This window comes from Anguilla anguilla, chromosome 3 (assembly GCF_013347855.1).
Source record: "Anguilla anguilla isolate fAngAng1 chromosome 3, fAngAng1.pri, whole genome shotgun sequence".
In the NCBI taxonomy this organism is placed as follows: Eukaryota; Metazoa; Chordata; class Actinopteri; order Anguilliformes; family Anguillidae; genus Anguilla; species Anguilla anguilla.
The window spans coordinates 40,044,934-40,060,903 of NC_049203.1; the positions used below are offsets into that span (position 1 = coordinate 40,044,934).

The 15,970-nt window shown below is 44.2% G+C and overlaps 1 protein-coding gene across 5 annotated transcripts in view; it reads left to right on the forward strand.

Annotated features, from left to right (window-relative positions):
• Positions 1-15,970, forward strand: part of LOC118222870 (disco-interacting protein 2 homolog A-like) — a 91,940-nt gene that overhangs the window by 63,331 nt on the left and 12,639 nt on the right. For all 5 annotated transcript variants that reach the window (XM_035408771.1, XM_035408772.1, XM_035408768.1 and 2 more), the window contains 20 exons: positions 3,387-3,506; positions 4,015-4,212; positions 4,362-4,453; positions 5,071-5,181; positions 7,184-7,307; positions 7,604-7,713; positions 8,012-8,114; positions 8,259-8,323; positions 8,571-8,664; positions 8,902-9,021; positions 9,277-9,391; positions 9,644-9,783; positions 10,758-10,894; positions 12,333-12,413; positions 12,556-12,683; positions 12,773-12,887; positions 13,604-13,805; positions 14,284-14,384; positions 14,512-14,592; positions 15,187-15,310. In XM_035408771.1, coding sequence (XP_035264662.1) covers positions 3,387-3,506; positions 4,015-4,212; positions 4,362-4,453; positions 5,071-5,181; positions 7,184-7,307; positions 7,604-7,713; positions 8,012-8,114; positions 8,259-8,323; positions 8,571-8,664; positions 8,902-9,021; positions 9,277-9,391; positions 9,644-9,783; positions 10,758-10,894; positions 12,333-12,413; positions 12,556-12,683; positions 12,773-12,887; positions 13,604-13,805; positions 14,284-14,384; positions 14,512-14,592; positions 15,187-15,310 — 2,361 coding nt within the window. The remainder of the gene's footprint in view (positions 1-3,386; positions 3,507-4,014; positions 4,213-4,361; positions 4,454-5,070; positions 5,182-7,183; positions 7,308-7,603; positions 7,714-8,011; positions 8,115-8,258; positions 8,324-8,570; positions 8,665-8,901; positions 9,022-9,276; positions 9,392-9,643; positions 9,784-10,757; positions 10,895-12,332; positions 12,414-12,555; positions 12,684-12,772; positions 12,888-13,603; positions 13,806-14,283; positions 14,385-14,511; positions 14,593-15,186; positions 15,311-15,970) is intronic.

Sequence of the window (15,970 nt, forward strand, 5' to 3'; positions counted from 1 at the left end):
GAGGATGAGAGGCACATATATTAGTGCTGATTAGACGAAGGCCTTTCAGCTCGCTGTTAGGGTGTGAATGACTCTGCCGTAAATTCAGAGCTGAGATTCCCTGATAAAGTCACCACACAATCTGTGCGTTTGTGTGTGCATATTCACAGTGATATGTGTGCCTGTGACACACTCACCTTTCCTCAGACTGCCGGGGAATAGTGTCTCTGTCTCCTGTGCAGCAGATGGGATTCATACACTGGCCACTCGTTGCCTGCAGAGCTGTGCCTCAGTCCTGCGCTCCCTTATTTAACTCTGGGTCTGATGACTTGGCTTCCATCCCAACTGAAGGAACACATGATCAACCAATACGACAATATGGCCAGTCTCCTCTCAGCACCTCTCTGTATGTGCTGCTAAGGCTGGCTACGTGCTCCCAAACTGACAGAGGATGTTACAGTAATATAAGGCCTATTGGGCATTTCAAATTGGGAAGCAGACCCAGTGACTAAGCCCCTCCCTCTCCTGGGCAGTGCTGTGCCACCCTGCAGTGCCGTCAGTCAAAGCCAATGCTGACACAGTCTGGATCCAATACCAGACAGGGATACGAATTCATTTAAATCATGTATGTGTCTGATACATCTGGGCCTGTGCTTGTGAATTAATATGTTTGGCTTGTTTGCAAGGATTAATTGATTTCACTGCAGGGAGTACCATTGTCTGTCAGTGTGCCTGCCTGCCAGGCTACAGGGCAATGTGATTACTGTGCGAAGTCCCTCTGACATCACTTAACCCTGAAAACTGAACACTTCAGCATAGTGAATGCTGTGTGTGTGTGTGTGTGTGTGTGAGAGAGAGAGAGAGATGAACAGTATTGTGCTGTGCCCTGCTCCAGAAAACACCGCTATGCATTTCCACCACCAGCACAGCTTTCTGTACTGCCTGTATCCTCTTGGGGTCAGAAAGATAATGTAATGCTCGCTAGTGTAAAAGATAGGGGGATGCACACATTTATTGGAACTGCATGTGAGGGGCTTCATGATTCAACTCTTGATGTGTAGAACAACATTTTGGCTGTGTGGATCCACATGGCTATTGGCAGCACTTATGTCTATAGAATAAAAAAACACTCCTTCATATTTGGTTTTTAAAAATATATTCAGCAAATATAATTACCACAGACATTTATTCTGAAATAATTTAAAACAAACGAACAGAGAACACTTGTACGCAGAACTGTGGGTTCAGCCAGTCATTATTCACCATTTAATGAGATGTTTACGTGGATTTTAATGAGAGTGCGATTCAGTGATGATTTAGTCCCTGCTTTCACTCGAGAGTAATGATAGTTAAGCTGTATCCGGTTTAACGGAGTTAATTATTATAGCCGTGTGTAAAAAGAATTAGCATGTTAGAATGATACTGAAAGAGGCTTGCTGCACTGAATGTAAAAGCACACCTTCAAAAAAAGGCTCATGGAACAAGTGGTGAAACCAGGCTAAAATGTCTGGAATGATGGCCAATTATGCAATATTTCAGTGAATTACATCCATTGTTCTGAGGTCCATGAATACTTCAGAGCTTCTATTTCACTGGGGTGATCAAAGCAGTATTAATAGTTTAGTAGCTGTGTGTGTTCTAATAACACAGCTGACCCTCATGGATTGTATTATTTTGGCCTGTTATCATAATTTGGATTCTAGTCTGTGGCTGTAGTACAGAAGGTATAATTTCTTACCTCCTGAGTACTGCCTATCACAGGGCAACTTGTTTCCTTGGACCTGACCCCTAAATCTTGACCTGTGATTCTGCTCTTAAGTCTTAAGATGCAGTTTTGTTCTTAGTCTGATTTCTGGGCTTTTTACGTATTATATCAGTTTTAGTGTAGGTTCTTGATTGGCCCAGACAACTGTGTGTGTGTGTGTGATGAGGAATATTTTCGATGTATACATAGGTTGCTGACAACCTGGCAGCTGGTGTAGTGGCATCAACAGGTTTGTGGTTTGAAGCCAGAAAATACACTTCAGCTAACTCCAAAGCAGCTTGTACAGCTACATTATTCCTGCAGAGGTTGTAATTGTGCATCTTACCTAAGTGTTTTATTATTATTATTATTTTTGGTTGGAAAATGCAATAGAGACTGTTGTGGCCAACGACAGTACCACTGAAAGTACCAATTAATTAAATGCCAACAGGAAGTAAAAAACATGTTTGTAATAGTGGCGAAATGCTATGAGGTTAATAAATTCAGACATTCAGCCTCTGGATACATAACACCATGGTACAAGCTGCTTTGGAGTTACTTTGTGTGATTTTTTTGCTTAATTTTTTGCTCTCCTTGCTCCATGAATGCTCCTGTACCAACCATTGTACAGCTAGTGTGTCATCTGTATACATACCTGTAAATATCAGATTTATCCTTCATCACCAACTAAAACTGTGTGGACCAATGGAAGAGAAACACATGCACTGAAACAGAAATTATATTAAAAATCCATAAAGTGAAGTATCCCTTTAATGAAAATGAAGTCACCAGAGGTGAGTGGGATGAGCAGGCAGGCAGACGCAGCTGTGGTTCTAATCCCTTGTGTCTGAGAGTATCTGAACAGGGACATTAATGACAACTGTGCCGTCATTAACATCATAATTAGAATCCAGGAAGTGAGCGAGACCAAATGCAAATGACCCACTTTCTTATATGCAGTCGAAAAACCTACATTCCTCTCTGTACCCAAAGGGGTTTGTTTTGCTCAACAAAAAAACGCAATAAGCCTTCCATTGTTCTGCATCCAAGCTTTGCAAATCCTTAGAAAAATGTGTGGTCAAAGCTTACAGTTTTGCCTGGAGCTTTCCAATGTCTGCTTTCATGTCGCACTGTTGGTTTTTAATGGGCACTGTAGTTATTATGATTTCTATTTTATGCTGCTTTTCCATACCTCTTTCAATACCTCTATGCTTTTAGTTTTTACCTTTTTCAATTGAACAGTGATTACATTTGATCTTTTACTCAGTCGGATACCACAGTACTGGTGATATTGCTGTGGTATCAGAAAGCACACTTAGAGAGGCACTTGTCATAACGCTCGCGTATTGAAAACATCGTGAATAGTTAATGAAACGGGCTAGCCTGTTGCTAGGCAGCGGAACGTGGACCCAGGTCCTTGAGACGACGGGCCCGGCGTCTCCCGCGAATACCGTCGCGCTCGGTGACTCACGGCAACACCTCGTCTCCCTGGAGACCTTTCCAGACTCTCAGTTTCGGCGTGACTGACAGCCGGAATATCCTGCGGTCCGATCCGTCGCACCGAGCTTGTTGACCTTTTCCGTTTCATCAGTTGCTCCCTCCCTCTCTCCCTCTCCTGCTTTCCTTCCCTCTCTCCTGTCCTCCGCCCGTCGCTCGCTCCCAGGTGTTCCGGTGAACAGTCGGGTCTCCTCCAAAATCCAGCAGCTGTTGAACACGCTGAAGAGGCCCAAGCGGCCGCCCTTGAGGGAGTTCTTTGTCGACGACTTCGAAGAGATGCTGGATGGTGAGCCGCTTTCCCCAAATGTCGTTTTTGAGCATTTTATATCTCAAAAACAACAGTGACCTTATGAAATCACATGAATCAAAATGATGAATTTTTAAAATCAAATGATACTGAATTTAAAAATGTGTGGTAAACGAAAGAGAGACTCGAGGCAGTGAATTGAATGTGTCACGGGATTTGTTTTTGTTAGCATTATTGTTGAAGCACATTGCGGTTTTATTGGATCGTCTCTGATTGTTTGGCTGCTTTTCTGCGAGGACCCCTCTCTCTCTTTTCGGTAGTAACTGGCAACCTCGAATAAATAATTTTGGAAGTTCCCTTTAAAATACTGTACTTCCTTTAGGTTCATCCTGTTCCTGCCCATCTTTTAAAAAACCTGTAACCAGTATGACGTGATGTGGTTCTGGGTTAAATGCTTTTGTTCTGAGGCTGTCCCAGAACAGTAATGGATTCTGTGAGTGATAATGTCTAATCCGGCTTCTGTATGGCTTCCTGCCTCTACACGCAGTCCAGCAGCCTGACCCAAACCAACCCAAGCCCGAGGGAACCCAGATGATCCCTCTCAGCGGGGAGCCCCTGGGCGTGGTCACTAACTGGCCCCCCTCCCTGCTGGCCTCCCTGCAGCGCTGGGGCACCACCCAGCCCAAAAGCCCCTGCCTTACCGCGCTGGACAACGCCGGCAAGCCCACCTACACCCTCACTTACGGTAAGAGCGGCAGCACACTGCGGTAGCGCCCAGTCTGCCCCGCTGGCACCCGCAGTTCTGCCCTGCAGCGGGCGTGCTGTGTATTTACAGAAGAGTCTGTGTGTGTTCATGTGTCCTGGTGCGTGCTGTTATATTGTCTGCGTTCACAGGAAAGCTGTGGACCAGGTGTCTGAAGTTGGCCTACACCCTGCTGAACAAACTCAGCTCCAGGAACGAGCCCCTTCTGCGGCCTGGAGATCGCGTGAGTACTGCCTCTCCCAGTGCGTCATACTGTAAATACTACACTCTCCCAATACGTCATGTCCATCACGCTCCCAGTGTGTCATACTATATATATTACATGCTCCAAGTGTTTCATACTGTCCACTGCACTCCTAGTGTGTGATACTGTCCACTACACTGCCAGTGTGTCATACTGTCTACTACACTCCCAGTGTGTCATTCTACACACTAAACTCCTGGTGTGTAATACAGCCCATAACACTCTCCCACTGTGTTATACTGTCCACTACACTCCACCAGTCAGACTAACCTAGCTGAGATACAGTACTGACAGTACTGTACTAGGTTACTGTAAAGGTGTGGTATTTATGTCTGTAAACCTAAAACTAAAGCCTTTACACTGATGTTTACATTAGCGCCAACATTAAATTTTGTACCTGCCCTAATGAGACCTTTTCAAAGAATGAGTATCATCTGTAAGGCTCACGCTCCTTTTAAGCGTCAGCCTAATTGCTTTATTCATATGTACTGTAAGACATGGTCATACCAATTCAGAGATTGACATCTCATGACCCTGGTTCTGGTTCTGGGCTAGATTTAGATTGGCTGATGATTTTTGTTGAATGTTTTTCGCAGGTTGCACTAGTGATCCCAAACAATGACCCGGTGATGTTTATGGTGGCGTTCTATGGGTGTCTCCTGGCAGAACTGGTGCCCGTGCCCATTGAGGTGCCCCTGACACGTAAGGTACGGTGACTGATAGATCTTTGTTCTGTCTTACTCTTACTGAAGTGCAGTGCTGCCCCCAGTTGGTGAGGAGGAGGACTGTTCTTCTGGTGCTCATAGAAGAGTTTTTTTCCCCCCTTTTTTAATATGATGGACAGCATTATTTATTTTGATGGTCAAAATCCTGATGGTGGGGTTTTATAAACAAACATGGAAGCAAAAGCACATTTAAGGTAATTTTAATGCTCACTTGCTTTGTGAACTCTTAAACAGTAAAAAGTAATCCTCCCATTTCCCTTGTCATCCTCCTACGACAGTTAAATAATAAAAAGTTAAATGATAATTTTCCGCATGGACAGAGTTCCATAATGAATTCCCTGCATAACAGCTCTGGCTCATTTTGTGTAGAGATAGATATCTATCCTTGTACTTATGCATAAAGGACGAGTGTTTGGACTGCTGATACTGAGATTTGTTTTCAGGCAGTCTTGGCGTTGGGCCTCATTCACAAAACATTTGATCGTAAACTGCGTTTAAGAACGCTTCCAAGAACATTTTGTCATTCATCATTTTTTTCTTATCTATATTTGTTCATGGCTGTTTTCTTATGCAAATCACGTGAACAGGATTTTCACATAAAATTTACAAACATCCAGAATTCATCATCTCATACACCTGGAATATGCACAAAAACATGGGTTTGCATGTGTCATGAATCTCTTTTTTTTCTTCCTAGGAACATTTTTAAGAACAAAAGTAAGAATAATTTAAGAAAGGTTTTGCGAACGAGGCCCATTGTCTCCAAATCAGCATTTAAAACTTTGAAACTGCCATAAGTGAATACAGAGATAGGGTGTGCTGCCATGGCATGGGCCCATTTGGGTTTGGATCCCACAATGTTCTGGACACGAGTTCTCATCTCATGTACAGCCAATCAGAGTTTGGCCCTTGTACTTGTGATGCGAATTATCAAGGAGACTGCAGTCAAAGTAGATTTGTAGTGAGATAGTGTACTGCAGTGCAGTGACATAATAGATTAGAAACAGGCTCTGGTTAGCTCAGCTATGTGATTAGGGCATTTGCTGGCCTATTCAGAAAAACAAAAAACGCTGACGAACACTGCAGTGTCTTTTATAGGTCCTGTAAAACTTATAGGCAGATACTTAGGGCAGTTTGGCAGCCGTGGCTGACTTTGACCGTACTGAGAAATCAATATAATAGATAGCTTCAAGTCCTGATCGAAGCCCACAGATCATAGCAAGGTTAACAGCGGCGCCTTTGTAAAGGATCCCGTTTTACTGGGCCTCACCTGCCTAGTGCCTGCTCATGTTTCAGACGTCGTTGGAAGTTGGCAAGAAAATGCAGAATCGTCTGTCTTTCCCATCCCAAGGCTGAGGAGATTGTTAAAGGAAAATGTAGGAAGTATACATTTGATGGGACTGTTAACTTTAATGTTTGAGCTTCTGTAATTAAATGAAGGCAGTGTGCCTGTGGCTCCTGTTTGCGGAAGTGCTGAGCTGGAAAATAGTTTTTGAAGAGTTCTGTGAATGAGGCCCACTGTCTCCAAATCAGGGTTTGAAACTTTGGAACCACTGAAAATGAATACAGAGATTGGGTGTGCTGCCACGGCACGGGCCCATCTGGGTTTGGATCCCACAATGTTCTGGACATGAGTGCTCATCTCATGTACAGCCAAGAAAAGGGGAGGCGGTTCTTTAGAAAATGTCTGCCCAGAAACAGGTCATGATCCTCAGTAACTCGGATAGATCATTGTGTATAAACATTTGTGAACACGCGTGTTTAAGTCTGTGAACTCTGACCTTTACCAGAGAATTCGCAAACTTACTAGTTTGCTTGCATTTGGACAAGGTGATTATTCTCTCAATTGTCAAATTATCATTTTGATGTTGTTTTGGGAGGGAGTGAGGAAGTCAAGGAAGGTAATGGAGTCAGGGAAGGAGAGGATTGTTCAGACAGTGCATTGATCCCACCCCCTTCCTTTGCCCCCCCCCATTCCCCCCAGGATGCAGGAAGTCAACAGATCGGCTTCCTGTTGGGCAGCTGTGGAGTGACCCTGGCTCTGACCACAGACGCCTGTCAGAAGGGACTACCCAAAGCTCAGACGGGAGAAGTTGCAACCTTCAAAGGTAAGCATTGCCTGTCAGCCCACATACTCTATATATACATCCTGTATTCTGACAGTACAGAGACCAGCGTTCAGCCATAGAAAAAATAGGTCTAATGAAATAAATTGTAGTGGTTGTGGAAGTGTAATACAGACGTTTGCCAGTATGAGTATGAGTGGGATACGTAACCTGAATTGCTGTTGTATAAACTGACAAACAAGCTGTATAAACTGATATCTGCATATAAATAAGTAAAAACGTGTTTGTAAACGAGCACGGACAGGGAGGCCTGATGGACTGAATACTCGTGTTTGCAGGCTGGCCTCGGGTTCTGTGGTTTGTGACGGACGGAAAGCATGTCGCCAAGCCCCCAAAAGACTGGCACCCGCCGATACGGGACGCCAACAACGAGATCGCTTACATCGAGGTGAGACCGTACCGAGCGCTCTGTGATCAGTGCCGTTGAACAGTAGAAGGGTCATTTTGAGAGAAATCATAAACTGGGGAAGTGTCCAAACATGTCTGTGGTAAGCAGTACTGTGTCTGACCGTGTGCACTGAACATCTTTCAGTGATCTTTGGGACTGGGTTCATGTGCTAGCTTATGAACTTTCAATACTCCTCCTGGTTTACTTGATGGATGGTCTCCCAGAGTGCGGGGTTGCATTAATGAGTATGGGAATGTGAGTGTACTGACGTTATATGCTCATCTGTCTCAAAATGCAGTACAAGACCAGCAAAGAGGGCAGCACCATGGGTGTGACGGTGCCCCATTCTGCCATGTTGGCTCACTGTCATGCCCTCACACAGGCATGTGGCTACACCGAGGGTGAGTTTGTAGCTTCCTTGCCCCGCACGGGCAAACCTACACTGCACACCACACACTAAAGCTTCACACTAAATGGCTTGTAAATATGGAGCATGCTCATATGTGCTTTGGAGTGTTCCTCTAATGGGATGCCTCTCCCCTCAGCTGAAACCATCACTAATGTCCTGGACTTCAAGAGGGATGCTGGACTTTGGCACGGAGTTCTCACAGTGAGTACACCCATTCTTACTCTCTCTCTTCTCTTTCTCTCTCACACACACACACACACACACACACACACCTTTGTCAGAAGTTACTGCCACAGACTCTATACATTCATTATTGCGTGTGATGATTTAAGTGAGTCGTACCTTCTTCTAAAGCACTTAATTCAAACAGTAATGATGGCCTCCATCTGCACCTTCTGTCCCTGTGAGAGTAGGTGTGTGACGTGTGCTTTGTTGTTGTGCATAACAGAGTGTAATGAACAGGATGCACGTCATCAGCATCCCCTACTCTCTGATGAAAGTCAACCCTCTGTCCTGGATTCAGAAAGTGCACACCTACAAAGGTGAGAGTCGGTCTCTGTGTTTTCTCTGCCTTTGTGCCTCAGTCTATGTCGTTTGTGAGCTGTTATTGGTTCTTTTCACAGTGAACCTGCTCATCTCACTGACTGAAGCTTGCTATGCGACTGCGTTCTTATTGGCTGAGGCCTGCCATGTGACTGTGTTCTGATTGGCTGAGGCCTGCCGTGTGGCTGTGTTCTGATTGGCTAAGGCCTGTTATGTGACTGTGTTCTGCTCGGCAGCCCGGGTGGCGGTGGTGAAGTCGCGGGACATGCACTGGTCACTTCTGGCCCAGAGAGATCAGAGGGACATCAGCCTCAGTTCACTGCGGATGCTCATCGTAGCAGATGGAGCAAACCCCTGTGAGTGCTGCTATCTGTCAATTAGTGGTCATTACTATACACTATTTATATAATATAATCCAAACTGGATATAATAACAATGCTACAATAAAGATGTATTTATGTCCTTATATGTATGTATTATTCCCCATATCTCCCGTGTGTGCATTTTTGGTTGTTGGCTGTGTGTCTGTGTGTCTGCATGTGTGTGTGCGTCTGCATACATACGTGGGTGCATATATGTGTGTGTCTGTGACTGTATGCGTGTCACTCCAGGGTCCATCTCCTCCTGCGATGCCTTCCTCAACGTGTTTCAGGCACGAGGGCTTCGGCCGGAGGTGATCTGCCCTAGCGCCAGCTCTACCGAAGCCTTGACAGTCGCCATCCGCAGGTGACCAAGCGCCACTACACCACCAATACACAACATATACTGTACGCACACCTGCACATACACTTTCACGCATACGCACACACTTATTTTACAAGGGAGCAGCTGCCTCAGGCCTCACTGGTTACATATAATGTTGGCAGCGTTAGCGAACCTTTTGATCATCGTCCTCCCTGTGCAGTCCTCTTATTGCAGTGCTGTGCACGTGTGTCTGTGCTTATCTGCATGTGTGTGCGTCTATGCATTGTGCTGCAGACCCCCGGAGATGGGTGTTCCCCCTCCAGGAAAGGCGGTGCTGTCGATGAGCAGCCTGAGCCACAGTGTGATCAGGGTGGACACTGAGGAGAAGCTCTCTGTGCTGACTGCGCAGGATGTGGGACAGGTCATGCCAGGCGGTACGTGCCTCTCAACTCATCCTCCTTTAAATTCACCCTCTGATTCACCTTTACATCACCACACAGTAAACTACACTCTGATTCTCCTTTACATTACCACACAGTCAACTACACTCTGATTCTCCTTTACATTACCACACAGTCAACTACACTCTGATTCTCCTTTACATCACCACACAGTAAACTACCCTCTGATTCTCCTTTACATTACCACACAGTAAACTACACTCCGATTCTCCTTTACATTACCACACAGTAAACTACACTCTGATTCTCCTTTACATTACCACACAGTAAACTACACTCTGATTCTCCTTTACATTACTACCACACTGTAACTACACTCTGATTCTCCTTTACATTGCCACACAGTAAACTACACTCTGATTCTCCTTCAAATTCACCCACAGTGAATCAGCTGCACTGATAACCATTTAAATTAACCCACAGGAAACAACACTGATGATACTGTAAATTAATCAACAGTAAACTATGCTCTGATAATTCTTTAAATGAACCTACAGTAAACTACAACCTGATTCTTCTTTACTGTAAATTAATCTACTATAAACTACACTCTGATAATCATTTAAATTAACCCACGTTAAACTACACTCTGATAATACTTTAAATTAATCTACTGTAAACTACACTCTGATAATCATTTAAATGAACCCACAGGAAACTACACTGATGAGACTGTAAATTAATCGACATTAAACTACACTCTGATAATCATTTAAATTAACCCACAGTAAACTACACTTTGATTCTCCTTTAAATTATCCCACAGCCTGATATACATCCATTGTACTGTAATTGATTCAACCAACAGCAGACTACACTTGGATTTTCTTTTAATTAACTGAACCAATGGTGTACTAATGAGAGATCAGAAAGCATCAGAACCGTCACACCCCAGGTCAGTAGGAAGTTGTGTGTGTGAGTGAGATTTAGTCTGTGTGCTTCCTCAGCGCTGGTGTGTGTGGTGCGGGTGGACGGGATGCCCTCTCTGTGTCGGACGGATGAGGTGGGGGAGATCTGCGTGAGCTCCAGCAGCACTGGCATATCCTACTTCGGTCTGCCGGGCATGACCAAGAACATCTTTGAGGTGTGTGTTCTACTGACTAATTACTTAAGACTAATGGCCCTGCAGCTTACCTTGGGCTGCGCTTAGAATGGAATAGTGATGAATAGAATATATTAATAAAATATAGAATCTTTATTTATCCCTAGCTGGTTAGTTTGGAAAATGTGGACTGTCACCAGCTGAAAACATATAAATCAATGAACAAATAATTAATTAGAATACAACAGTTACAGTATATTGGAAATACAATGCAATATTACAATTACAGTATAATGGTAAGGATGCTAACTTTTGATAGCAGCACAGCTGCAAGCATATTGACTTTTGCTTTAACAAAAAATCAGTGCAAAGGGGATCGGTGGTGTATGAGGAAGTGATCCTTATGCTAATGTGTACATTTTTCAAAGGGATGGAAAATAATTTAGGGCAGACCATTGAACATTTAATGTAGAGGATTAAATGTATTTCATACCAGGCATCAAATATATGCAAAGATCCAGGCCTCTACCCCTTATGGTTAATTTATATGGAATTTGTTTTATATTGCATGAGATTTCCTCTAAAGTTCCCCCTCAGTAGTTATTTTCCAGGGATTAAGGGCCCTGTCCATTTTGAACCAGGCTTTTAATCAGCTTGTTTATCTTGTTTCTGTGATCTTTTCTGATGCTCTCTCACCAGCACAGCTTGGCAGCACACACAGCACAGACTGCTGTGCAGTAATTCCATTGGACATGGGCTTGTCAGGGGTTTCATGAACAAAGAAAGGTGGTCGCTGATGTATTTTATAATGATATGTCAGTTCTAATTTGTTCTGAATGAAACACCCACAAATTGGTACATGAAATTGTAACCTTTATTCATATTTATAAGTTCACCGTTTTAAACTGGATTCCATTGCATTCCATTTGGTGTTCACCGTTGGAGCCTAGCTTGATAAATGCCATGAGTGACTTTTTAAATGGCTAAATTTGCCTGCTAATATACCACAGAACTAAAATGGATCGTAGAGCAAGCATTTGGGGACATCTAGTGGTGGGAGCTAATAAATTTCATATTTGATAATATTGCATAGTTAGGACCCCCCCCCTTCCCCCATTTCCCCCCCATATGGGTCAGTCAGGCTTTGAAGCTGCAATAAGCTTCATGTTTGTCTTGCTCAACAGAAATTTCAGTGTTAGAAGACTATTGCTAGCATCAGGTTCTCAGGAAACACAAGTTTAACATATCAGAGCATAAGAATATTAGGATATTTGATAATCAAAACAGATCCGCTCATCTATGTTCCTTCAACTTGGGCAAATAATCCACTTTGTTCCTTCTAGAACCCCTTGTACTTGCTCTGTAATCACAATTGACTGAGGTTCACAATTAATAGCGCTCTTAAAAGAAAAGGCGATTTGACTCTTCTGAAACTGAGTATTTGTTTCCTGTGTAACGACACTTCCTCTCTGACTTTCAGACAATTCCGGTGACAGAATCAGGGGTCCCCATCAGTGACCGAACCTTTACTCGAACCTCTCTGCTCGGCTTTGTTGGACCGGTAAGTAAAGACGACATCACTGGGACGAAACGAGCATATCCATAATGAATCGTTTTTATTTTTTATTTCAGTTTGTTTTCCTGAAACGGATACAAGGGGAGGATACCTGACCCCTGTGATGACTCCCCTTTCTTCACTTTAGGACAACCTGGTATTTGTTGTCGGGAAGATGGAGGGGTTGATGGTGGTCAGTGGGCGGAGACACAACGCCGACGACGTGGTTGCCACGGCGCTGGCAGTGGAACCCATGAAGTTCGTCTACAGGGGAAGGTGAGCGCTGGGCCTCCTGTTCGGTTTGATCTGGAGCCTTCTGCAGCGGGCGGGGTGTGAGGCTCTCGTTTGCGCTGCCGCCCTCTCAGGATAGCGGTGTTTTCGGTGTCGGTGCTCCACGACGAGCGCATCGTGGTCGTGGCGGAGCAGCGGCCTGACGCGTCTGAGGAGGACAGCTTCCAGTGGATGAGTCGAGTGCTTCAGGTGAAGCCCCGCCCCCCTGCACGCGTGTGCCTGTCCTGTGTGGCCTGATGTGCCCTCCTGGCGAGATCAGTAGTGACGGATTCAAAATGCATCAACCAGACGTCATTCCACCACAGACAACTGATTTCAAACCACAGCTGGGGCATTTCTTTTAATCAATATGACAACTGCACTACATATTTCTAGATTATTCTACAGATTATTCTATTTTATTTGAAATGATCGTTGACCATTCACTGCAAGAATTACTTGAGTATTTTTACATGAATCACAGAGAATCTGTGAAGACTTCCAATAACTTCTAGTTGAGCATATCCAACCAATAACTTTCCTTGGGTTTTGAGCACACAAAGAATGCTTGCATTTAATGCCATCTATAGAAAACCTTGAAGAAACAGCCTCAAGAAATATGCCAGACCTGGGTCAAATACATATTTCTTTTGGATTCAAATAGATTACTGTGATCTGTTGAACTTGCCTGGTGCAACTGAGGACCACAAGGTGGGGTTTGCACTTTTTGAGAGTATGTGATAGGTTCCAAAACACCAGACAAACATAGTAAAGTGTAGAAAAGTATTTGAAGCCAAAACTAATATGTATTTGACCCAGGTCTGGAATATACAAAGAATTTCTTCCCATTTGCACCATGTATTTGTGTCACTGCTGCTTCTCTCATGTGACCTTTGACCTGTCTCCACCTGACTCCTCGTGTCCAGGCCATTGACAGTATCCACCAGGTGGGGGTGTACTGCCTGGCGCTGGTTCCCGCCAACACGCTGCCCAAAGCCCCGCTGGGGGGCATTCACATCTCAGAGACCAAGCAGCGCTTCCTGGATGGGGCCTTGCACCCCTGCAACGTCCTCATGTGCCCCCACACCTGCGTCACCAACCTGCCCAAACCCCGTCAGAAACAGCCAGGTATTATGGGATGGGAGCCTTCTTTTGTAAAGAGCAGTCAATATCTGTTTAAATCTGAAAGTTTTATCTGTTACAATTTTGTTTCCCTTTTAATTTATTATTTTACCTTGTGTACATGTCCTTTTGTAAATTTTTCTTTAGTCTAAAGAGTTTTTATGAGGGCTTTGAGTTTGTTTAGTGTGTTTACAAATGACATGCATTTATAATGAATGAGTGTTTCTGACTAGCGTGTATTTACAGAAAATGCATGTTTATTAATGGCATATGTAAGGAATGTTATATTTATGAAAAGTTGTATCTTTATGAAAGTGGGTTTATGAATAACATATGTATTTATGAGAAATATGTGGTTTATATAAGGAATGTGTGTTTATGAGTAGCATATATTTATTAGGAATATGTAGTTGCAGATAGCATATATATAAGGAATGTGTGCTTATGAATAGTGTGTGCTTATATTGCTGGTGTTTTCGGACAGAGGTGGGCCCTGCTTCTATGATAGTGGGGAACCTGGTGGCAGGGAAGAGAATTGCTCAGGCCTGTGGGAGGGACGTGGCTCAGATGGAGGACAATGACCAGGTATGTAAGGTTCGCACGCATCCCATGTGCCACCATTTTATTTTGGAATAAGAGTTTTATAAATGTCTAATCTCAGGAATAATTCACATCTCTACAACATTGATTTATTTCATGGCTTTCTCAACAGTTCCTGTACATGCAAGATGTCCTACAGTGGAGAGCTCAAGCAACTCCAGATCACCCTCTCTTTCTGCTGCTAAATGCCAAGGTGCTTCTTCTTCCCACAATTCTTCTACACTAAACTTTAAACAGTCAGCAGTCCTGAACTAGTTGGTAAAACAAATGAGGCCAGTCCAATTCAAGCAACCTACCAACCTGGAGGCATCTGGCAATCCCTTCCCTGATTGGTGGCTCGTAGTTATGATGCCTGTCTTGATGCAGAATCATCGGTAATATGACAAAGACCTACTTCAGAATGCATCTTGGTTCCACTCCCATCCCCATGCCCTAGAATTTCTTTTTAAGGATTGTTACAGCTGTAATCTGTATGTATTAAGAATTTGTATTTCAGTTCTTGCACTGGTGCTGTAGTGATGTAACATCCTTACTCACAGATCTGGGAATTTGTTAACCCGGTCTGGCACTATAGCTTATATTAATCACAATTAATGAACACCTTTATGTTTCTCCTGCATTGTAAGTCGCTCTGAATAAGGGCGTTCGCTGAATAACCGAATGACTAATAAAAGCTGGCATAAGTGTCTGTTATGGTAGCCGTTAGCAGTGCCGGTTTCCATGGTGAGTGTGCATGCTCTGTGTTGACGTTGCCGACGGCTGCAGTTAACGTTTGTCTTGCGCCTAGGGCACTGTGGCCAGCACTGCCTCCTGCCTGCAGCTGCACAAGCGGGCGGAGAGAGTTGCCGTGGCGCTGATGGAGAAGGGGAGGCTGAACACAGGGGACCATGTGGCCCTGGTCTATCCTCCAGGTAAGGCACTGCTCTGGGCTCTCGGTATGCACAAGGTAGCGACATATCGCTGTTGCGCCGAGGTACATTTGTTCAGCATCGCTTCATAATGACAGGGCGGGGTCTTTTGGGCGGTGTTTCAGCACAGTCATTGTTGTGAGGACACACCCCAAGCTCCAGAATTTAATCCTGGCTATGCCAGTGCCAAATGGGACTGGAATACCCCAAAGGGCTACATGATTGGACATGGCATTGCCAGGGAGGAGGTTTCAGTTGGCATGGTAACCCCTGCATCATTACTCCCCAAGAAAATTGGGTACTTGTAGTCTGCCTGCATGCAGCTGTGCACAGAGTAGATCTCCAGTGCTATATTTGTGCAGCTTAGTTGAACTGCAGAGTGAAAGAAGTGCCAACCGGCTGCATGTGCTCTCCAAACATTGCAGCAATGGAACAGGCCCACACAGACCCCAGTCACCCTGGTTTCATGTTTTTAACTCATTCTACCTGGCAGACAGTACAAGCCAGTAAACAGTAAAACCGAGACAAGTAGGGTTAATGCAAATGATGTCTGACTGCACTTTGTCTATTAGGGGTCCAAACAGCGAAGCTGCTGAAATCCAATTATAATTGTTCTGGTTTTTGAAAAATTTGCCAAGATTGTATGGGGACAGAGCAAGTGCA